Raw genomic sequence first — 25,702 nt, forward strand, 5'->3', positions numbered from 1 at the left:
ACCATAAACAGAACTTAACAGATATTATAATCATGGCACTAAACGCCACATCCATATGACTATATCCTACAGAATTGACCACCAAATCTCAACACAAGTGACGGGACAAGATGAATGACGATTCACACATAGAGTGGATGCGATTTGTCTCCTTTTCCGACCACAGAGCTGAAGCACGAGCTCTCAACTAACAAATTTTGTTAGTTGGAGGTGGCTTGTAGACAGGAGGAAGAAGGGTAGATACAATTTTATTTTTTTTATCTGTTAATTCTTGTTGGTTGGCCGAAAAAGAATACAATATTTACTACTTTGGGATTATAGGATGCGGCGGACGGAGGGAGAATTATTTTATTTTATTTTATTGTTCTTTTGCTTTCTTCTGCTTTCATGGGGCCACCCGAAGGACTAGCAACGTTTGGCGCCAACAACGTTAGGCGCCAAGTCTTTTTCCAATTACAAAATGGGGGATTCGAAATCCAGTTCCACAGTGCACATGGGGGACTTCATGGTCCAATATTGGTACAATCTGAGTCATGCTCATGTCCCCTTTCACAAAGAACATTATGTTTAGAAAGAAGTTTTTACACTGGACTACGCTAATTATAATTAAAACCTCTTCAACCCAAGAAGTTACATTGTATGATACCAAAATACTGTCACTTAAACATGTTAAAGAATATAAGTCTCATATCGAAAACTTGACTAAATAAAATACAATTTATAATGAGTGGTTTCACTACTAATAATACCGAGTCCTTTTGTGATAAAATCTCACGCTTAATGGACTTTGTAGATAGCTAAATTATGAACAATATCAATGTTACTAGTAGTGAACCGTTGACTCATCTCTCTGAACATCATAATAGTCATCTATGCTCACAACAACAATTCCAAACAACACGACAAGCATACAGATCCAGGCACATGTAGGTCCCTTATTTTCAAAAAAGCGAAAAAAAAAAAGAAAAAAAAAGGGGTCCAAAGTTGGCAAGCCTCCAAAGGCAGCAATCACCAAGTTGTTTTGTTACTTAAACATGTTGAAGAATTTAAGTCTCACATTGAAAACTTGACTAAATAAAATACAATCTATAATGAGTAATTCCACTACTAATATTACCGAGGCATTTTGTGATAAAGCCCTATACATACTAAGCTTTATAAGTGTCTAAGTTGAAGACAATATCGGTGTTGTTAATTGTGGACCGTTTACCCGTCTCACTGAAATTTGAAAATAATACACAATTAAGGAGCAAAGTGTTTCTCCAAAATTTGACCCACACATTCATAGTCTCCATTGTGTCCGCTGTTTATCAAGTGGAACACTATTATAGTAGTCGTCTAAATTCACACCAACACTTCCAAACGACAAAACAAGCATACAGATCCAGGCACATTTATGTTCCTTATTTTCAAGCAAAAAATAAAAAAATAAAAACCTCCAAACCGTACAGATAGTTTTCGTTTATTAATTCCCATATTCAACAATCAGAATTCACAGGGTACTTGTTCCACAGTTTCTTCATTTCTCTGTCTCTCTTGCTCCTAATTCCCAGTTGCTTTCTTATACTTGCTACAAAAAATAAGCCATGGAAGACATTATCTTCCCATGTTCTTCACCCAAATTTTGTCAAGAAAACTCAGCCACATTTCATCAGCGTCTCCAATTCATAGTTCAGAACAGGCCTGAATGGTGGGCGTATTCGATTTTCTGGCAAGCCTCCAAAGACAACAATGACCAAGTTGTTTTGTCATGGGCTGGTGGCCATTTCAAAAGCTCAAGGGATTTTGCATCCAAAAGAAGCAACAAAATGACCAATAATTACCAACCCAAATTTGGGTTCAGCAATGTGGAGAGAAAGAATGTGAATAACAGAGAAGTTGAAGTTCTTTTCGATGAAGAAGACATGGTGGACTTGGACACGAGTCTTCTTGATCATGGAGTTGGAGATGTTACTGATTCTGAGTGGTTTTACTTTTACACTGTTTCTTTAACCCAATCATTTGCTGCAGGCCATGGTAATAATAGTATTCTGGACCGTGCGTTTTGCTCTGGTGGTTTTGTTTGGCTTGCAGGTGACCATGAGCTTCAGTTTTATGAGTGTGAGAGAGTGAAAGAAGCTAGAATGCATGGAATTCAAACTCTGGTTTGTGTTGCAACTCCATGTGGCGTACTTGAACTTGCTTCTTTGGATGTGATCAAAGAAGATTGGGGCCTTGTGCACTTATCCAAATCCCTCTTTGAATCAAACAATAACAGGGTCTCAAAGCAGGGTAGCCGTGACGGCAATGTACTAGATTCTCTCCTGGAGAATGAGATGTTTTCAGGAGGTCAAAAAGATTTGACCAGACAAGGTAAGCAACAAGTTTCCTTAACGGAGAAAGATTGGTTGATACCAAATGCCAACAGTGACCTCGTAAATTAGTACCTAGTACCAAACAGTTATTTCCCTTATGATTATATTATTATTAATCACTACCACTTTTAGCTTAAACCCTTAAAAAAAAAATTATTTTAGGACATTTTATTCAAAATGGTCAAACATGTTGTGTGTTGATGTTTAATATCTTTGTTTTGTCCAGAATGTGGTGTAAAAGAAGCTACGCCTGTCAATATAGGTGGATCATCATCAGACTCACCTTCTGACTCTGTTGATAATTTCACCTCTGCGAATGCAAAAAACATTCGATTGAAAAAGAGAGGAAGATCATCAAACCATGGAACTGGTAGAGAATCATCAACCCATGTTGAGGCAGAAAGACAAAGACGCGAGAAGCTTAACCATCGATTCTATGTCCTCCGCTCTGTTGTTCCGAATGTGTCGAAAATGGACAGGTCCTCTTTGCTTGCTGATGCTGTGGCATACATCAATCAGCTCAAAGAAAAAGTTGAGGAATTGGAGGCAAAGATCCAAGCACAACCCCAAAATCCCAAAGTAGGCCATGTGAGCAATCTTGATCATCATCATCATCACAACAGCCAAAGCACCGGCTCCATAGTTGATCATCATAGTTCAAGTTATAATATTAATAAAGCAGGTGCTGCTCTGGAAGTGGATGTGAAGATTTTGGGCTCAGAAGCCATGATACGAGTTCAGTGTCCTGATCAAGATTACCCGTATGCTAAATTGATGAATGCACTCAAAGCCCTAGGGTTTCAAGTTTACCATGCAAGCATTTCAAGTGTGAAAGAGTTATTGATTCAAGATGTTGTAGCAAGACTACCTTATGGGTTCAACAGTGAGGAGGCAGTCAAAATGGGTATTATAAAAAGATGGTACAACTAGAAAGTAATTCAATAATCAATTTCCCTAGCTAAAAAGGACAATGATTTTATATTGAGCATCTCCTTTTTCTTGTTTAGTTGTTGTTGTTGTAATTTAAATAAGTTTAATAACGAAGGAGAGACTTGTTTATTTTCCAAGTTTAACATGGTTTCCAATTTCCAAGTATAACAATTCTAAACTATAAATATATCATGTTAGTTAGTTAAAAATATAGAAAAGTTGATATAGATCCAAATCTCCATTGAAAAGTTGGGTTTAATCTTCGGAATTTTGTGACTTTGATACAAGTCCTTTGACTTTTGTGCCACATAGAATTACATTCCTTTTTAAATCTTTTATGATGTAATCTTTTTATTTTTAATTTTTTAAAATCATTTTTTGTTCCAATGTTGCCTCTTATGCTTTCAATTGGGTAATAGTAATTTATGTGATAATAATTAGCCATTTATAACGTTTGTCATTGAATAGAAAAGGAAAAAAATCGCAAACATATCCCAAAAATTACGTTGTTACAAACTATTATACATTGTCGACCAAAGCATTTGATTGTGGAACTTTTAGTACCCTTTGTATGCACAGGGAAACATAAATCACATGCAAGAGCAGATCAAGAGAGGTAGTGATGGATGATGGCATTCATTTGCTAAATTTATATTGTAAGACACAAAGGATCAATAATGATCCAAAACAGCATTTCCCTCTAAAACAACTACCTACGCATTTCTGCGGTTTCCAATCGAAGCATGCAAGGAAAACCAGATCATTTGAAGCATGCAAGGAAAAACCAGATCAATTTGCAAACACATCGTTTAGTACTTGAGTTATAGGTAACAATTTTTATTTTTGTTCACACTATGGTAGAGGTATATTACATACTCTTGTAGATATATATAGTAGAAATCCTATAGTGTAGGTATATTGTTCTGTTCTATTGCCTATTGCATAGGTATATATGTGTTTTTTCATATTTTCGACAATGTATAATAGTATTTTATTTACATATTTTTTTATAGGTAACATACAATTTTTATTTGTCTATTTTTGTATCTACCTTATTGGTAGTCTTTTAATTTATGTTCCTAACTTATATGCAGTCTTTTAATTTAGGTTCCTAACTTATAGGTAACACGATTTATCACTACGTTTTTTTCGTTGCTAATAATAACACTATTTACCTATACGTCAGGTACATAAATTCATGTGGGTGTTTGTCCAATCGATTGGTATAATATGTGGGTCTTTACTTTTCATTGATTAAATTGTATTTTATGCATATATTAGGTAAATATTATCAAGGAAAAAATTCAAAATTCAAAATTTAAATTAAGAAATTCAATTATAAGGAAATAATGCATTAAATTTAGATTTTAAATGTGTTTTCTTTATTTACCTCAAAGGGTAAAATCGACACAACAAAAAAAGTAATAAATGTCAAAGGACCTGCATCTAAAACCAAAAACACGCGGACTAAACCCAATGATAGCTAATCGTTTTGGACCTACATCTAAGAAGCCCTTAAAAATAAGTATTATGTTAGTTAATTGTCATCAGCCTTTTTATCCATAACACCTTTCTTTTAATGGGAATAGTATTGTTTTGCTATCTCCGGCCAATAATGTAATGACACGTGGAAAAGTTATTCTACGTGTCATTACGAGGATAGCAAAAGTTAAAATTTAGTCAACATCTTATATCTTTTCTCATCAAAATTTATTGAGAAACAATTTTTTTCTTGAAGGACTAGACATCTTACTCTTTTTATTTCTTTTTTTTTAAAAAAAAAAAAGAAAGAAAATGGCGTCAATATAATATTGAAGAGGAAGTAATCAGTGCCAAATTTTTTAAAAAATTTAGATTATTAAGAGTATCTACAATGAGCTCCCTAAACCACCTCCTTAGATAAATTTTAGGGAGGAATTGGAAAAAACAATTATAGGGTTTTGATGTCATAACGATATAGGGATGAATATTCCTTTAAAACTCCGATTAAGATAGTAGCCGAACATATGTCGACAAATCAGTTGACAGCCACTGACCGACATATGCTTATTTGGCCATACAGGTGGCATTGAAGAAGTTGAGGTTCCACCCCAAAACCAATTGGCAATAGGAGGAATAACCCAACTCCTTATAAACCAATGCTAGATCTCTTTACTTTTCAATGTGGGACAAATAGTCTCAACACGCCCCTGCACGTGTAACGAACTTTCAAGCCTAACACGTGGACAACACATATTGGGTGGTATGGGAGCACGTGTGGCCGTTGGGCCTAACACGTGAAGCCTTTCTCTGATAATATGAAGAAGTTGAGGTTCCACCCCAAAATCAATTGGCAATGGGAGGAGTAGCCCAACTCCTTATAAACCTAGGCTATGTCCATTTACTTTTCAATGTGGGACAAATACTCTCAACAGGCATATCTATTAACATCAAAATGAAAATGGACCCGAACGCATTTAGATACCAACTTGCTATATATTTCAATCTATTCCATAAATATGGTGATTTTTTATTTTATTTTTTGTTAACATGCGTTTTCCATTTTGTACATGAAATAGATGAGATAGATAGTTCTTGTATAATTAAGTTACAGCAAATTAGAATGTGATATAGTTGATGCAGAAAACTTTTATGATTAGATACATGTTATCGAGCATAGTTTGACTCCTTAAGATTGAGGAGGAACTCCTGGGCTTGTCTAATACAGGTTCCTACAATTTCTATTTCCTAGACATATGCTCATCATTCTATAAACTATGTATAAAACCAAATTTCAAACTTAAATGACTAGTATGATATAAGAGGTCATAATATTCCTATGTTTTTACATCCTTGCCATCAGATTTCAGATTTTATTTATAACTTATTCCAATTATTTCATTAACTGCCATAATTGTAAATTGGTTGCCATTCCCTCTAACATATCACCTCCTAAAATAGCAAATTAAAAAAAAAAGTAAATTGCATATCCAATAATGTACATATGAAAAATATAAATATAAATATATGTATAAAAATATAGTTATATTATTTACCAAAAAAATTAACAAAAATAGGTCATTTACTTTGTAATTGAAATTTTCGTACATTTTTCATAAATTAAAAATAGGTTCATTATACTAGGTAAATTGTTTTGCTAGGTACATTATTAGGAACATAATTTAGAAGAAGAAATAGGTTCATAATTTAGAATAAAAAATAGGTTCATTATACTAGGTAAATTATTTTACTAGGCACATTGTTAGAGGAAAAAAAAATAGGTACATTATTTAGAGAAAAAATAGGTTCATTAAAAAAATATTTTTCAAAAAACAACAATAAATGGATTATCAAATTATTTTTCAACATAATTAGAATATATACACTATTATTCATTAAACTATAATAAAATAGGATTCTAGTTCTATAATTCATAAAAGGAAAACAACATTAATTCCTAAATTTAATATTGAATTTAAATAACTAATATGTTAAGTAGATTACTACTCGTAATTCATAAAAGAAAAACAACATTAATTCAAAAATAGATGACCAGTCGTAAAATAGATTACTAATACTTTAATGTGAAATTTAATATTTAATTTCAAATAAGTTTCTAAATTAATTCCTACATCCATTACAACTATTTGGAGATCTTTCCAAATTCAACGTGAGTCATTAGTTACACAACAACACCACCCCCACCCCCCCACCCCCCAACCTCGTGCCCGAAAAATACAATAAATTAGATTTTAAGTTATATTAGGTAACTTGCTTAGTTGGATCATAGTCATCGGGTATTATTTGAAAAAAATGGGTATTTCAAATAGAAAACTAAAGGTAAGGGTTGTAGGTGATTTAAAATGAATTTTATGGGTCTAAGCTCAATTTATTATTAAAATTAATAGGATTACGATATTAATGAAGAAATGTCTTACATAAATTGTGATTAAGTTTTTTGTTTTTATTTATATTTTTTAAATGATTTAAATTTCTTTATATATATATATATATATATATACGAAATGCATGAACCTCATGTCCAATAATTGGCTTTACGTAGCCCGTGGCCGGTGATTGGAATTGGGTGATTGCCGAATGGAAAGTCTAAAAAACCAGCCGACAAGGCCTGAGTAAAAAGTGTTGAAAGAAAATACATATATATATAAAGAAGCATGTGCCGTTTTTTAAGAAAACCACGGCATCAGTTCAGGATAGTCAAAGCATGTGATATATATGCATTTTATTGTGCATTAAATATTGCTCAGCGTTTCCCATTTTTCTCATTAAATTGTCGGATAAAATAGTTGCACGAAAAGATGGGACGAGATCCCCATGCAACTACCAAATTAAATCCACAGCCCAAATTGGTACCACTCAAATGATTTCTCGATTTTTCTTCCACTGCTTTCCGACCATCTTCTGTCTCTCGCTTGAGTGATCCTATACGTGGAGATGGTTTCACTTCATCAGTCATCCTAATAAATTCAAGATTATAGAGTTGTATTTTAACTAATATTGCGTATGATTCTTAAGAAATAATTTAGGGGGAAGGGGGAGAGAAGGACGTCAATCATAGGTCTGTATGTGTCCTTAGTGGAGGTGGTGATTTGAGTGTTGATATTTTCTGGGGATAGGGAGAAGGACGTCCATGTTAGGTCTGTATGTGATTCCGTCACTAGTGGAGGTGGTGATTCGAGTTTTGATGTCTCCTTTTTTTAGGCTAATCACTCACAATTTGACGTTATGTATGATATGAGTTCCCTTATTACAAAGCCAAATATTCGAGTTTTGACGTCATAATGCAGAACATAATAATACAATGACAAATTTAACAGTTGAGAGATGAGGTGGTCGTGAAGTCCTTTCTGGACACACTACTACAAAAAGTGAAAAAGACGACCAGAAAACAACGACGGTCTAAGTGAAAATCGCCGTGGTTTATAAAAAGACGACGGTTCTAAAAACACCGTCGTGTAATACCACCTTAGACAAAAAAAAATTGGATATTCAAATGGCTGTTCAAAAACAACGACGTACCTAATTAAACAACCGACGTCTATTTGAAACAGATTTCCGCAGTGTAAAATCAAAGCCAACAAAGAACGGCGGAAGTTATGAATCAACCGACGTAGAAATTAAAGACGACGATTTCAATAAAAACCGCCGTTTTTACTCATAAAATAACACGACGAGGTTTTCGTATAAGACGCCGTATAATTACAAACAAATCCACGTCTTTAAAATAAAAAATATCGCCGTATTAAAATAATTTACAACGACGTAAATATAAATATATCGACGTCATTATCATATAGTTCTACGACGTTATCTTTAAATTGTACTATAAAATTTGACGTCGTATTTATTCATTTCATACGTCGTACATTTAATTTAAACTGTCGTCTTAATATGAATTTTTGTTAACAATTTTTTTCTTTGATTTTCTTATCCTACGTCGGTAGATCTACTTAATGACAAGAATTGAAATAACCACGACGGTTTATATAGAAAACCGCTGACATAATCAGATTTTTCTGAGAACCCAAGGGTTACGAAATCTTAACAGATGGAATTCTGTTCCACATCATAATCTTAACAGATGACACAGATTTGCAATCAGAGAGACAATTTTTTGGAAGTTGATGATGTGTGTGCGTTTGTGTATCTACAAAAATTATACCTAACGTCTTTGCAAATTTGCAATCAGAAAGACAATTTTCAACGACGGTTATATTACACCTAACGACGTTTAAAAAATCAACGTCGCTCAACAAATATATTACGTCGTCTTAGTATTACTTAAGACGACGAAAAACGACGACAGTAAAACAAAAACAGTCGTTGTTCTTATATTCTTATTTTATTTAAATCCACGTCGGTTATATTAACCATAACGACGTTAAATTAATGATTCCACGGCGCATAACAAATATTGCGTCGTGTTATTTAAAAACGACGTAGTTATATGTAACCGCCGTATTTCTTTTTTGAAATGGTTTTATATATAAGCAACTTTTCGACTTACACATGCACTGTTTCCAAACCCGATTAAAAATTTCAATCTCCCGGAGAAAACTTTTCGTCTTTTTTCCTGTCAGAGCACTGTCAGAGTATCTCATCGTCTTCCTCTCGTCTTCTTCGTCGTCTCTGAACTTAAACATCGATCGTCTTCCTCTTGCTTTCATTGCACGCAAAAGGTACACTTTCATTTTCACTATTTTGGTTACTGTTTTGCATGCTCATACGTTTTTTGTTTGAAAAATCTTTTTACCTTTTTTTCTGGCCAAAATCATTTTACTTCTTTCCAAGTTTGATAAAATATACAGACAAAGAGGGAAAGTTTCCAACTTTGAAGACAACTACCTCAACTAAATATGACGACGGTAGTTCTTATTTACGTGGTTAAATATGTAGACCACGACGGTTCGTCAGTCGTTCTAGCGTCGTCTGAAAATTGACAAAGTTGTTTTTAAAATAATAGTCTTTTTTTTTATTTGCTTGTTTAATTGCAGGTTTGATTTCTCTGAACAATGGTTTTTGTTTTTCCCTTATTTGATAAAATATAAAGAAAAAGAAACTAGGGTTGGAATCTAATATAGACGACAGTATTGTTTTACGTCGTGTGAATGTTAATACCACGACGGTTTATTACTATTGGCGTCGTATGAACATAAATACCACGACGTTATATAAATAATGGTTTTACCACGACGGTGTATTACTATTGACGTCGTGTGAACATAAATACCACGACGTTGTATTTAGTTATCGTCGTTGTATGTCTATCTTGCAGCCTTGTTCTTCTAATATTTGTCATATTTTTCCTTTTTAACGACGGTTATTTGTTTGCGTTGGTCGTCTATTCTCATCCTCGACTATTTTTTAAAACTTATGCAGACTAAACACGTCTATTTTTATTCTTTTTCGACGTTGTTTTATTTAACAACGTCTAATATTTATCGTCGTTGTTTGTTTCTGAAAATAGGACGTACAAATTTTGTAATACGACTCTCATATATTAGTAACCGACGTTGTTTGTTTTTCAACGTCTATTATATAAATACATACGTCGTAAATAATGACACCGACAACTATTTCCACGTCATCTTTTATAGAAAAGTCGAAGTGGAAAATGTATTATACGATGGCTGTTTTTATCTAGGCGACGTAGTAGGAATAAATAACGTCGTCTTCTAATGTCCTTAAAGACGTCATATTTATTGTTGTCGTGAAAATGATATTTAACGGCGTATTATTTTAATTTTAGTCGTTGTATGTCTATTTTGCGGCCTTGTTCTGTTAATATGTGTCATATTTTTCCTTTTTAACGACGGTTTGTTTAGAGAGTTGGTCGTATATTCTCATCCCCGACTGCTTTTTTTCGATCTTTTTGCAGTAAAAAGACGTCGTTTTTTATTTGTTGATGACGTTGTATATTTTAACAACGACGGTGATTTAGCGTTGTGCTTTATTAGGGAAAAGATGACGGTGGATTCCACGACCGCTGAAACACTGAATACACGACGGTGATTTACCGTCGTCTTTTTGCTTTTTTGTAGTAGTGACAAGCAATACGTCTGTGTTTTTGACACCACAGAGATGATCAAGCTTCAATTCAACTACAAATTTTGTTAGGTGGGATGCGAACGTGATGCTCTTTTTTTCTTTTTCTTTTTTAAATACTGGGGTGGAGGTTATTTATTTTTTTAGTCCCAAATTAAGCAAGCAACAAAGGGAGAAATCTATATATATCTGTTCTGATTTTCTTGAGTTGGCAATCATTAAACTTTTCATTTTCATCAACCCTAGATTTCATAGCAACAACAAAATAATATTATAGAAAAAAAATTCAATAATTGAATGCCGACGCGGTGATGGGTTGACAGCTTGGCTAATTCTTTCATAAATACTATATATGTTTTAATGAACCATTGACAGATACTCAAAGTTGTAATACCGCTCCTGGGGCGTGTGACTGGTGTGGTGGTGGTGAGGAAGATATATGCTATAGATACCACACCTGAATAGTTGACATACAGAGATGGATTATAATACCTGAACCTGGAAGGCAGTAGAAAAACTCATGTGAAAAGGAAATATTACAGTTTTGCAATTCCGGTCAATTACGGTATGTAAATGAAAAAGTTTATCACATATGACATCTCATGATTGATTAAGAATATTAAAAATTATTATCCACATACCGTGTTTTTCATAAGTGTTTCTCAGAAGACAGGTATGCTAGATAGATGCTTTTGCTTTAGCAGCGTTTTCCACATTTAAGAATTATATAATAGGGTTTCCAGATGTATTATACAATAATTAACTGCGAAGGATTTTGAATTGATGATGAAAAGCGTTATTGACAGGTGAGAGAAGTTGTGGAGGATTATCAGTCACAAATCTATATACGGATTGACAAAGCAAAACTAGCCAAGCGATGAGCAACTCTATTGCATTGGTTCAAAGAGAGCATTAGAATCTTCAATGCGATTTGGGAGAATTGCTTTCAGTAGCTGCGGTCCTGTGGAGTGAAGAACCCAACTTGGTTTTATATTATTGTTTTTTTTATAACAGAATAAATGCATTGAACCCAGCTATAAATGCTTATATGCATGATGCCTGCTAATAATAATATGTTGGATTTGGACTTATTAACTCCAACAACTATTGTTGCAGTAAGTGTATGCTATGTTGATAATTTTTTGCAGAGGAACAACATCATCAATAAAAATAATTTAGTTCTGGAAGTAAAATCTGAAAATAATAATAATAATAATAATCAGGGATTTAGGGTGGGTTTTGTGAGATAGTTTCCTAATTGGGACGGAAATTTTATGAAAATTATTGTAGGGGATGGGACTGGGGACGGGGACGAGAATTGAGAGCAGGTACATAAATAGTATTGCTATACTTGACTTGTTGCCATCCCTAGTGTTCATCCATTTGTTGCCATCCCTAGTGTTCATCCATACTTATCAATCACAATCCGACAATATATGCAAAAGTTGAAACTTCCATATTTATGCATGATAAGAAAATGGTATGTCCTATTCCCATTCACTTCACTACTTGTTCTTATTTGGACAAATAATTAGCTGGCATAGTACTAGAGATGTTGATCAATCGATATTTTCCCTTTCAGGGAATTCATTTAAATTTGATGAATATGATCTGAAATCACTATGCAACGACAAAACATATAAAGATAGAATGATAGGAATGCCACTACATTGTTTTTTTTTTGGGGTGAAATAGGAGGCGCAACCATTTTGTGGCTGAGAAATCCATTTGTTGTTTAAAGTTTACTTCCATCAGTTCTATAAAAAGAACTATTCAACATCGTTCATCTACACACTCATTACATCATTATTATTAGGAGTAATTACATTGTTGGTCACTAGAGTTAGGTCGAATTTAAATTTAGTCACCAAAATGTTAAGTTTCTGATTTTGGTTATCACATTTCGCGTCGTCTAGAAATCAAGTCCAATTGACCCATTCTGTCAAATAAGACATATGTAATGTGTGCATGCAAGGACAAAACTAGAAATCCACCATTTAAATAATTATTAAATTTTTTAAAAAAATTGATTGCTTGGTTGTTTAATTTTTAATTTTCAATTATTAAAAAGATGTGAATGGGAGTCAGGATCATACTGGTCCCTTAGTGACTACGTCCCTGATCCTAGTGACATGTAAGTTTTTCTCTTATAACACAGTATCATGTGAAAATTATAAGCTTGTATAAACTCATGTGCGCACATGCACACTACATGTTTTTAATGTATTATTCGCTTGTGTTCCAACAACCAAAATACTTGGCTATTTAGAGCATTTCCACCAATTAGTATTTTGGTTGTTAGACTTGTCATGGCAAATACTATTCATTTTTTTTGTTTTTTTTCACAACTTTGTTTACTTAAACAATTAATTTGGATAATATTTTCGGATAAGATTTTTGGGTTCCTACATATCAATACTATTCATATCGGATAAGATTTTCGGTTTCAAATTTCAGATACATTTCAAAATTCAAATTTCAGATAAATTCAAAATGTCAAATTTCAGATACATTTTGAAATTCAAATTTCAGATAAGATTTTCACCCTCTAAGATTGCGCCACGTGTCATATCTATCTGTGTATATTTTTCTATAAAACCAGAGGTTCAGCTCTTACCTCCCACACCAGTTCTTCTCTACATTTCCATTTCTCATATTGTAGATTTCATTCTCCATTCTCAATGGCAGACATGCAAGAGGTTTTGGAGAGGCAAGAGCGAGAAACTAGAAAAAGAATGCGTAGACGAGCTGCAAGCAAAAGGGTGCAGAGAGAACTAGATGAGCAACTTGGCATAGCAGTTGCTTTGCTGGAGGAAGAAAATCAGAGTCGCCGTGGTTCACGAGAAGGCCGTGGCCCAAATGTGGACAGACATAGACATTCTCGGGGTAAGAATCTTATGGAAGATTATTTTATCCCACAATCTCTGTACTTTGATGTTCATTTTCGAGGGAGATATAGAATGCAACCCCATTTGTTCAATAAAGTCATGCATGATATTTGCAATTATGATGAATATTTTGTTCAAAAGAGAAATTGTGCTGAAAATTTGGGACTTCTTCCAGAACAGAAGTTCACAGCTGTGATACGAATGTTGGCGTATGGGTTATCTGCTGATCAGGTAGATGAGATTGCCCGGATGGGGAAGTCCACTGTTTTGGAAGCTTGGTGCGATTTTGTGATGCAGTGGAAACTCTGTACACCAGAGACTACCTACGCAGACCTACGCCCAGGGACCTACAACGGCTTCTCCAAAAAGCTGAGTCTCAAGGATTTCCTTGCATGATTGGTTGCATTGACTGCATGCACTGGCAGTGAAAAAATTGTCCAACTGCTTGGCAAGGGGATTATGGAAATAGAAAAGGGCAGAAAAGTATCATCTTGGAAGCAGTTGCTGGTTTTGATATATGGGTTTGGCACGCCTTCTTCGGAGTTGCCGGATCTCAAATAATTTGTTTTTTTTATATGAAAACGGGAAAATTCACAGATTTGTGAAAGCATCTCCAACTAATGTGTCAAACATGCCACGTAGACATTTAACAGTTAGAAATAATATCTCACATCACTCCAACCGATGTGTCAAAGTTTATGTGGAATGAAGACTGGAGGTTGAGATGTTATTTTTGACATCCCAAAAGCAAGATGTCAAATGAATATTTTATTATTTTTAATTAAAAATGAATCAACACTAAAATATAATAATTTAATAATTTAATTTGACATATCGGATGGAGTGTAAAGCTGTGTAAGATGTCAAATTGCCACATCAGCCATCAAATTTAAATTTGATGTTTGGTATTTGACATCTCCCTTGGAGATGCTCTTGAAGTAAACCCGATGACTAGCATTCCAGGTCAGCAAACTTACCATAACGAGATGATGAGTCATTATTTCAACTAGTCAATTTTTGTTGTGTGCCTATTTTACCCTCCTACAATTTCTTTTATCAACCCATTATTGTCGTAGAATTTAATGTTATTTATGGAAATAAAAATAGTAAATTTAGCTTAACCCTTTGAAAGTCATTCTTCCTCAATTACTATCCATTTCTTTATTTTTGTTTGAATAAAATCTTGTTTTTTCTAAATACCGGATGACTAGGATCCAAAGTTACCTAATCAATCGCAAAATAGAAATTTCTTGTACTTATGTAATTCCTAAAATACCCCCAAAAAGCCATTATTGCATTTTGTATATTAATGTAGGAACCAATATAGAAACAAATCTGAATTGAACTTTAACTAATGACACACGTTGAATTTGGAAAGATCTCCAATTAATGTACAAATTAATTTGGAAACTTTTTTTAAATTCCTAATCGGATTATTTAATAATAATAATAATAATTTAAATTTTTTAATGAAGTATACGTGATTAATTAGCTATTATATTATTGTTTTATAAATATAATAGCATACATACATTTTTATGTTGAAAAAATAATGTATCTATTACTTCTTTTACGAAAAATAATGTACCTAGTATGAATTTACTTATTATTCCAATAATATACCCAACTTTTATAAACACATTTTGGATATAATTTACCAAATAATTGACTATTATGCAATAATATAACTTGTAATTTATCTATTATGGACATATTGTAGGTATATTAAAGCCAACACTTTTGTAGATATATTGTGAAAGAAGTTTACCTACCCAAATTTTATGGGTACATTGACTGTTATGTACTTAGTATGAATTTACCTAACCCTAGGAGGTTAGGAGGGAATATTTGAAGTAATTTGATGGTAGCCCATTATTTATGGGAGTAGAAACATAAATGTGCAGTGAGGTATTATTCATTTGCCTTAATTTGGTGATTAAAAAACATTAGCAACCAAATAAAGATCTAGTGGCATGATTTGTAAATAAATCAACCTACATGGACGAATTTTATCATACTTTAAAATTGGATTTTACTTAAACATTGTATTATTGGTGGATTATTGTCTAAAGTTTTTAAATTGTAAGGGCCTATTTTAATATAACCCAAATAAAAATTAAGGTGAATAATTACTAGATTTGAGCTTTTTAATTAATAATTTCCATATATACATGGTTACATCCAACCTATCTCCCGTTGGCATCTTCTCAATTGTTTTTTTCTCCTTTTCCTCTTTTTTTTTGTTGTCTTCTTTACTTTTTCTTATGTTCTCCTGTTCTTCCTGTTCATGGTGGAATATTTGTGTAGGTCATCCTAGGAAGAAGGGGTTTATATTAAGTAGATATCAAATAGATTCGAGTGCTAAGGTAGTCTACCTATCAAAAGAGAATACGATTTGCCAGTTTTCAACATAACGTAGGCGTACTAACTTATGTCTTCTTTACACTTTCTTTTGTTCTTCTTGATTCTTTTTTATAGATAATTGTTTAGGGGGGTAGAGATTTGTCTAGGTCATTTGTGTAACTAAGTAGAAAGGGGTACCAAATGGGTTCGGGTGTTGAGGTAGTCTACTTAACAAAGGGCAATACGATTTGAGAGTTTATATATAGGTACGTACACTAATTTATGTCTTCCTAGTAATAGTATTTGTTATTTATTGGGCATGAGGTTCGGTAAAACTATAATACATTTACGTAGAATTTGATTGCACTAGAACAATGGATGAGAATGGTGATATTAATGATGATGTTACAACTTACACTCACATGCATTCTTCAAAATGATAAACCTCCACGGGAGCCACTAATAACACAACCTACAATCCTCCGCATCCCTAACTTTTCACACCCCACAACCCCACCCCCCGGGGCTCCCAAACCTGTGCCCAAGTGGCCCTTCCCTCTTAAAATGACATCTCCATTATGCAGGCATGGGGACAAATAAACTGTCGACAGATAGATGAGGTGGGATGTGAAGCCCTCTCTAAACAAGTACATCGAGCACCAATAATTCAACTACAAGTCCTGTTAGGTGGGATAGTTAGGGAGGTAGGTGAATTATCCTATTATAACTGTGATTTTATTTAAACATCTCATTTGGTGACTCGGATTGAATCCTCACTTTTTTAAATGACACTTATTCAATTTAATTGAAATAGCCGAATAAGTCCGAGCCATTGGTGCAGGACGCGACGTAGGGATAAGAATTGCATATATTGCTTTCGTTAGAGTGGGGCAAATGAAAAGTTGAACAGGTCGGGAGAAGCCTTTTTCCACTAAGCTAGCGTTGTTCTTTTAACCAGCATATCATGACCAGATTCGCTAGCTAGAGAAGAACATATCATGACTAAATTTACAGGCACCATAGGGCCCATGAAAGCCCCTTGCATTGAGTGCCATGAGAGACCAAAATATTAAATTGAATGCCATGATGGGATCGATCAATTGGAACAATTGAATGCCATGAGAGACCAAAATATTTTATTGAGAAACAATTTTTTTCTTGAAGGACTAGACATCTTACTCTTTTTTTTCTTTAAAAAAGAAAAAAAAAAGGAAAATGGCGTCAATATAATATTGAAGAGGAAGTAATCAGTGCCAAAAAATTTTAAAAAATTTAGATTATTAAGAGTATCTACAATGAGCTTCCTAAACCACCTCCTTAGATAAATTTTAGGGAGGAATTGGAAAATATTTTTCAAAAGACAAACAATAAATGGATTATCAAATTATTTTTCAACATAATTAGAATATATACACTATTATTCATTAAACTATAATAAAATAGAATTCTAGTTCTATAATTCATAAAAGGAAAGCAACATTAATTCCAAAATTTAATATTGAATTTAAATAACTAATACGTTTAAAAGATTACTAGTCGTAATTCATAAAAGAAAAACAACATTAATTCAAAAATAGATGACCAGTCGTAAAATAGATTACTAATACTTTAATGTGAAATTTAATATTTAATTTCAAATAAGTTTCTAAATTAATTCCTACATCCATTACAACTATTTGGAGATCTTTCCAAATTCAACGTGAGTCATTAGTTACACAACAACACCACCCCCACCCCCCCACCCCCCAACCTCGTGCCCGAAAAATACAATAAATTAGATTTTAAGTTATATTAGGTAACTTGCTTAGTTGGATCATAGTCATCGGGTATTATTTGAAAAAAATGGGTATTTCAAATAGAAAACTAAAGGTAAGGGTTGTAGGTGATTTAAAATGAATTTTATGGGTCTAAGCTCAATTTATTATTAAAATTAATAGGATTACGATATTAATGAAGAAATGTCTTACATAAATTGTGATTAAGTTTTTTGTTTTTATTTATATTTTTTAAATGATTTAAATTTCTTTATATATATATATATATATATATACGAAATGCATGAACCTCATGTCCAATAATTGGCTTTACGTAGCCCGTGGCCGGTGATTGGAATTGGGTGATTGCCGAATGGAAAGTCTAAAAAACCAGCCGACAAGGCTTGAGTAAAAAGTGTTGAAAGAAAATATATATAAAGAAGCATGTGCCGTTTTGTAAGAAAACCACGACATCAGTTCAGGATAGTCAAAGCATGTGATATATATGCATTTTATTGTACATTAAATATTGCTCAGCGTTTCCCATTTTTCTCATTAAATTGTCGGATAAAATAGTTGCACGAAAAGATGGGACGAGATCCCGAAAAAGAAAAAAAAAAGGGCACGATGGAGAATAAAATCCAGGTGGAAGTAGTATCATCTAAAGATATCTAGTAATTCCAAATTGATGACCCCAACTCAGTCCTATACACACTATCGCTTTATATAACGACGAGCTTATCAATAATTAGCCCATCATTAGGTCAATAATTCTTGGCCTTCGGCATTATATCATGCAAGTCATCTTCCTGCCCATCATTCAAAATTCTTGGACCAATTTGTTCATAATGTTCTTGCACCCAAACAAATAATTCGCCAGCATGCATATAAGAAAATCATGATCCAATCACAAGTGTATTATAATAAAAAAATTATATTACGTAACTACTTCTCAAACATATAAAAGAATTAATATGTACCTATGATAAATAAAAAAAACAAAAAAAACCTACTATATACGTATGTCACAGATATATCTATACATATAAAATAAAAGACAGAGATATAGTATAATATGCCAAATGCCCCCAGATCAAACCATTCAAACAGTAGAATTGCTATGATCGATTAGCATGCATTTCCACGTGTTGATTAACGATAATAAAAAATTGCATAAATTTAAGTAACAAAATATTCGGACTTGAATTAAAAAACTCAATAATGGACCGGACTGATCAATTAGATCCTTTGTATTCTCTATTGTTTTGTTTGTGGGAAAAGTCGAATTTTTCTCTCTTGGATTTTTTTAAGACAATATTTTAACGAAGTGACATTATTACTCCTCCGCTTTTATAGATTCTTGCTTAGAAACTGATGTACTATATTGCCTAGTTTGTTTAATGAAGTTTTACCCTCTGATAAAAAACAAAAGACTAGATCTAACAGCAGAAGAGAAACGCCATAAAATTAGACTATCATCATCATTATCGATTTAATTAAACGCAATGTTTAATATCAATATCATTGAACACACAGACATGAACTTGCTTTATTTGGATGATATGAAACTTTGGAAATTTGCAGAAATGGCAGAGCAAGCAAAAGCAAAGCCTCATATTGGACAGGTTTTCCATGGCAATTCTGTTGACGTGAGTCTCCTAATCCTTGATTAATTAAGGGATTTATTTTCTTATTTTTATATAGTTGATAAATTATTGTTTAATTAGAAGATACTTTCATAATTCTTCACTGTATCTAATTCTTTGTATAGCACAATGTAAACTTTTATATACACCTCTTTATGGAGAAGAATAAAGATAACCTAATACATTCATAAACTTAAATCTCATAATGCAGAACATAATAATACAGGGACAAATTTAACAGTTGAGAGATAAGGTGGTTGTGAAGCCCTTTCTGGACAAGCAGTGCGTCTGTCTTTTTGACACCACAGAGATGATCAAGCTTCAATTCAACTACAAATTTTGTTAGGTGGGATGCGAATGCTCTTTTTTTCTTTTTCTTTTTTAAATACTGGGGTAGAGGTTATTTATTTTGTTAGGCCCAAATTAAGCAAGCAACAAAGGAAGAAATCTATATATATCTGTTTTGATTTTCTTGAGTTGGCAATCATTAAACTTTTCATTTTCATCAACCCTAGATTTCATAGCAACGACAAAATAATATTATAGAAAAAAATTAAAGAATTGAATGCCGACGCGGTGATGGGATTGACAGCTTAAATGAATCCGAAGTTTATATTCGTGGACGGCTAATTCTTTCATAAATACTATATGTTTTAATGAACCATTGACAGTTACTCAAAGTTGTAATACCGCTCATGGGGCGTGTGACTGGTGTGGTGGTGGTGAGGAAGATATATGCTATAGATACCACACCTGAATATAGTTGACATACAGAGATGGATTATAATACCTGAACCTGGAAGGCAGTAGAAAAACTCATGTGAAAAGGAAATATTGCAGTTTTTCAATTCCCGGTCAATTACGATATATAAATGAAAAAATTTACCGATATGACATATCATGATTAATTGAGAATATTAAAAATTATTATCCTCATACCATGTTTTACATAGGTGTTTCTCGGAAGACAGGTATGCTAGATAGATGCTTTTGCTTTAGCAGCGTTTTCCACGTTTAAGAATTATATAATAGGGTTTCCAGATGTATTATACAATAATTAACTGCGAAGGATTTTGAATTGATGATGAAAAGCGTTATTGACAGGTGAGAGAGGTTGTGGAGGATTATCACTTACAAATCTATATATGGATTGACAAAGCAAAACTAGCCAAGCGATGAGCAACTCTATTGCATTGGCTCAAAGAGAGCATTAGCATCTTCAATGCGATTTGGGAGAATTGCTTTTAGTAGCTGTGGTCCTGTGGAGTGAAGAACCCAACTTGGTTTTATATTATTGTTTTTTTATAACAGAATAAATGCATTGAACCCGGCTATAAATGCTTATATGCATGATGCCTGCTAATAATAATATGTTGGATTTGGACTTATTAACTCCAACAACTATTGTTGCAGTAAGTGTATGCTATGTTGACACTTTTTTGCAGAGGAACAACATCAATAAAAATAATTTAGTTCTGGAAGTAAAATCTGAAAATAATAATAATAATAATCAGGGATTTGGGGTGGGTTTTGTGAGATAGTTTCCTAATTGGGATGGAAATTTTATGAAAATTATTGTAGGGGATGGGACTGGGGACGGGGACGGGGACGAGAATTGAGAGCAGGTACATAAATAGTACTGCTATACTTGACATGTTGCCATTCCTGTTCATCCATACTTATCAATCACAATCCGACAATATATGCAAAAGTTGAAACTTCCATATTTATGCACGATAAGAAATGGTATGTCCTGTTCCCATTCACTTCACTACTTGTTCTTATTTGGACAAATAATTAGCGGGCATAGTACTAGAGATGTTGATCGATCGATATTTCCCCTTTTAGGGAATTCATTTAAATTTGATGAATATGATCTGAAATCACTATGCAACGACAAAACATATAAAGATATTGAATGATAGGAATGCCACTACTTTTTCTTTTTTGGGGTGAAACAGGAGGCGCAACCATTTTGTGGCTGAGAAATCCATTTGTTGTTTAAAGTTTGCTTCCATCAGTTCTATAAAAAGAACTATTCAACATCGTTCATCTACACACTCATTACATCATTATTATTAGGAGTAATTACATTGTTGGTCACTAGAGTTAGGGTCGAATTTAAATTTAGTCACTAAAATGTTAAGTTTCGATTTTGGTTATCACATTTCGCGTCGTCCAGAAATCAAGTCCAATTGACCCATTCTGTCAAATAAGACATATGCAATGTGTGCATGCAAGGACAAAACTAGAAATTCACCATTTAAATAATTATTAAATTTTTTTTTTAAAAATGATTGCTTGGTTGTTTGATTTTTAATTTTCAATTATTAAAAAGATGTGAATGGGAGCCAGGATCATACTGGTCCCTTAGTGACTACGTCCCTGATCCTAGTGACATGTAAGTTTTTCTCTTATAACACAGTATCATGTGAAAATTATAAGCTTGTATAAACACATGTGCGCACATGCACACTACATGTTTTTCATGTATTATTCGCTTGTGTTCCAACAACCAAAATACTTGGCTATTTAGGGAATGAGCATTTTTGCATGAATACAAAAGTCACCTTCCTGAGAACAATCTAATTTGTTTTTTTTTTTAAATATGAAAACGGGAAAATTCACAGATTTGTAAAAGCATCTCTAACTGATGTGTCAAACATGCTACGTAGACATTTAACAGCTAGAAATAACATCTTACATCACTCCAACCGATGTGTCAAAGTTTATGTGGAATGAAGGCTGGAGGTTGAGATGTTATTTTTGACATCCCAAAAGCAAGATGTCAAATGAATATTTTATTATTTTTAATTAAAAATGAATCAACACTAAAATGTAATAAAATAATAATTTAATTTGACATATCGGATGGAGTGTAAAGCTGTGTAAGATGTCAAATTGCCACATCAGCCATCAAATTTAAATTTGATGTTTGGTATTTGACATCTCCCTTGGAGATGCTCTTGAAGTAAACCCGATGACTAGCATTCCAGGTCAGCAAACTTACCATAACGAGATGATGAGTCATTATTTCAACTAGTCAATTTTTGTTGTGTGCCTATTTTACCCTCCTACAATTTCTTTTATCAACCCATTATTGTCGTAGAATTTAATGTTATTTATGGAAATAAAAATAGTAAATTTAGCTTAACCCTTTGAAAGTCATTCTTCCTCAATTACTATCCATTTCTTTATTTTTGTTTGAATAAAATCTTGTTTTTTCTAAATACCGGATGACTAGGATCCAAAGTTACCTAATCAATCGCAAAATAGAAATTTCTTGTACTTTTGTAATTCCTAAAATACCCCCAAAAAGCCATTATTGCATTTTGTATATTAATGTAGGAACCAATATAGAAACAAATTTGAATTGAATTTTAACTAATGACACACGTTGAATTTGGAAAGATCTCCAATTAATGTACAAATTAATTTGGAAACTTTTTTTTAAATTCCTAATCGGATTATTTAATAATAATAATAAAATTTAAATTTTTTTTATGAAGTATACGTGATTAATTAGCTATTATATTATTGTTTTATAAATATAATAGCATACATACATTTTTATGTTGAAAAAATAATGTACCCATTACTTCTTTTACGAAAAATAATGTACCTAGTATGAATTTACTTATTATTCCAATAATATACCCAACTTTTATAAACACATTTTGGATATAATTTACCCAATAATTGACTATTATGCAATAATATAACTTGTAATTTATCTATTATGGGTATATTGTAGGTATATTAAAGCCAACACTTTTGTAGATATATTGTGAAAGAAGTTTACCTACCCAAATTTTATGGGTACATTGACTATTATGTACTTAGTATGAATTTACCTAACCCTAGGAGGTTAGGAGGGAATATTTGAAGTAATTTGATGGTAGCCCATTATTTATGGGAGTAGAAACATAAATGTGCAGTGAGGTATTATTCATTTGCCTTAATTTGGTGATTAAAAAACATTAGCAACCAAATAAAGATCTAGTGGCATAATTTGTAAATAAATCAACCTACATGGACAAATTTTATCATACTTTAAAATTGGGTTTTACTTAAACATTGTATTATTGGTGGATTATTGTCTAAAGTTTTTAAATTGTAAGGGCCTATTTTAATATAACCCAAATAAAAATTAAGGTGAATAATTACTAGATTTGAGCTTTTTAATTAATAATTTCCATATATACATGGTTACATCCAACCTATCTCCCGTTGGCATCTTCTCAATTGTTTTTTTCTCCTTTTCCTCTTTTTTTTTGTTGTCTTCTTTACTTTTTCTTATGTTCTCCTGTTCTTCCTGTTCATGGTGGAATATTTGTGTAGGTCATCCTAGGAAGAAGGGGTTTATATTAAGTAGATATCAAATAGATTCGAGTGCTAAGGTAGTCTACCTATCAAAAGAGAATACGATTTGCCAGTTTTCAACATAACGTAGGCGTACTAACTTATGTCTTCTTTACACTTTCTTTTGTTCTTCTTGATTCTTTTTTATAGATAATTGTTTAGGGGGGTAGAGATTTGTCTAGGTCATTTGTGTAACTAAGTAGAAAGGGGTACCAAATGGGTTCGGGTGTTGAGGTAGTCTACTTAACAAAGGGCAATACGATTTGAGAGTTTATATATAGGTACACTAATTTATGTCTTCCTAGTAATAGTATTTGTTATTTATTGGGCATGAGGTTCGGTAAAACTATAATACATTTACGTAGAATTTGATTGCACTAGAACAATGGATGAGAATGGTGATATTAATGATGATGTTACAACTTACACTCACATGCACCACACATTCTTCAATATGATAAACCTCCACGGGAGCCACTAATAACACAACCTACAATCCTCCGCATCCATAACTTTTCACAACCCACACCCCCACCTCCCGGGGCGCCCAAACCTGTGCCCAAGTGGCCCTTCCCTCTTAAAATGACATCTCCATTATGCAGGCATGGGGACAAATAAACTGTCGACAGATAGATGAGGTGGGATGTGAAGCCCTCTCTAAACAAGTACATCGAGCACCAATAATTCAACTACAAGTCCTGTTAGGTGGGATAGTTAGGGAGGTAGGTGAATTATCCTATTATAATTGTGATTTTATTTAAACATCTCATTTGGTGACTCGGATTGAATCCGCACTTTTTTAAATGACACTTATTCAATTTAATTGAAATAGCCGAATAAGTCCGAGCCATTGGTGCAGGACGCGACGCAGGGATAAGAATTGCATATATTGCTTTCGTTAGAGTGGGGCAAATGAAAAGTTGAACAGGTCGGGAGAAGCCTTTTTCCACTAAGCTAGCGTTGTTCTTTTAACCAGCATATCATGACCAGATTCGCTAGCTAGAGAAGAACATATCATGACTAAATTTACAGGCACCATAGGGCCCATGAAAGCCCCTTGAATTGAGTGCCATGAGGGACCAAAATATTAAATTGAATGCCATGATGGGATCGATCAATTGGGCAATAACTTTTGTGACCTAATAATGGAAAGCTTCTCTATAGACTATACTAATTGACAAATACTCTATTTTATTATATTATTATTTTATATGGGAAATTTCATCATCAAGCATATGAAAATCGTGCCGTACACTATGATCAAAAAATTTAAATAATATTTCTAGTCGCTCATGGCTCACGTGACTTGTGAGGTTTTGAAGAGTGTATGAAAGGAGAATGAGAATTAGTCAAAACAGCTAAAATGCCTTTAGGTTGATTAGGTTAGATGGGAAAGCAGTACCATAATCCCACAATTGGCCATATTATTTTCGAGTTGTTTTCTTGTGAAGCAGCTCACAACATTGTCAAAGAAAAACAAAAGTTTGAGAAAACCAGTAAAAATTCCATCATAGAAATAAAAAAAACAGACGTGATGATAAATTCAAAATTAATTTTTATAAAAAAAGAACAAGACGAGACAAGATATTTTAAAAAATGTAAAAAATAATACAGATATTACTTGCCTTTTTACTCGTAAGAGCAACTCCAGCGAGGAGCCCAAGCTCGGGTTGGGAGTGGGACTCAACAAATTGGGTGACGTACTACAGTGCCGCTACAGTACATGTGTCGCACTCTGGGCTCTTCGATCAGATTTTTTTCTCCAATCCAACGGCAGTTAATTTTTTTTGCAATAAAAAAAATCAAAAAAAATCAAAATTTTTTTTAAAAATATACCAAAAAATTAATGAAATTTTTTTTCTATAAATACCAAAAATTTA

General features: G+C 33.0%; 1 protein-coding gene across 1 annotated transcript; it reads left to right on the forward strand.

Moving 5' to 3' along the window:
• Positions 1-1,586: 1,586 nt before the first annotated feature.
• On the forward strand, positions 1,587-3,284 carry LOC117628541 (transcription factor MYC2-like). Its single transcript, XM_034361019.1, has 2 exons — positions 1,587-2,352; positions 2,581-3,284. The coding sequence occupies exons 1-2, from the start codon at positions 1,587-1,589 to the stop codon at positions 3,282-3,284; spliced, it is 1,470 nt and encodes a 489-aa protein (XP_034216910.1).
• The last annotated feature ends 22,418 nt before the right edge of the window (positions 3,285-25,702 follow it).

The sequence above is a fragment of the Prunus dulcis genome, chromosome 5 (genome assembly GCF_902201215.1).
Source record: "Prunus dulcis chromosome 5, ALMONDv2, whole genome shotgun sequence".
NCBI lineage: Eukaryota > Viridiplantae > Streptophyta > Magnoliopsida > Rosales > Rosaceae > Prunus > Prunus dulcis.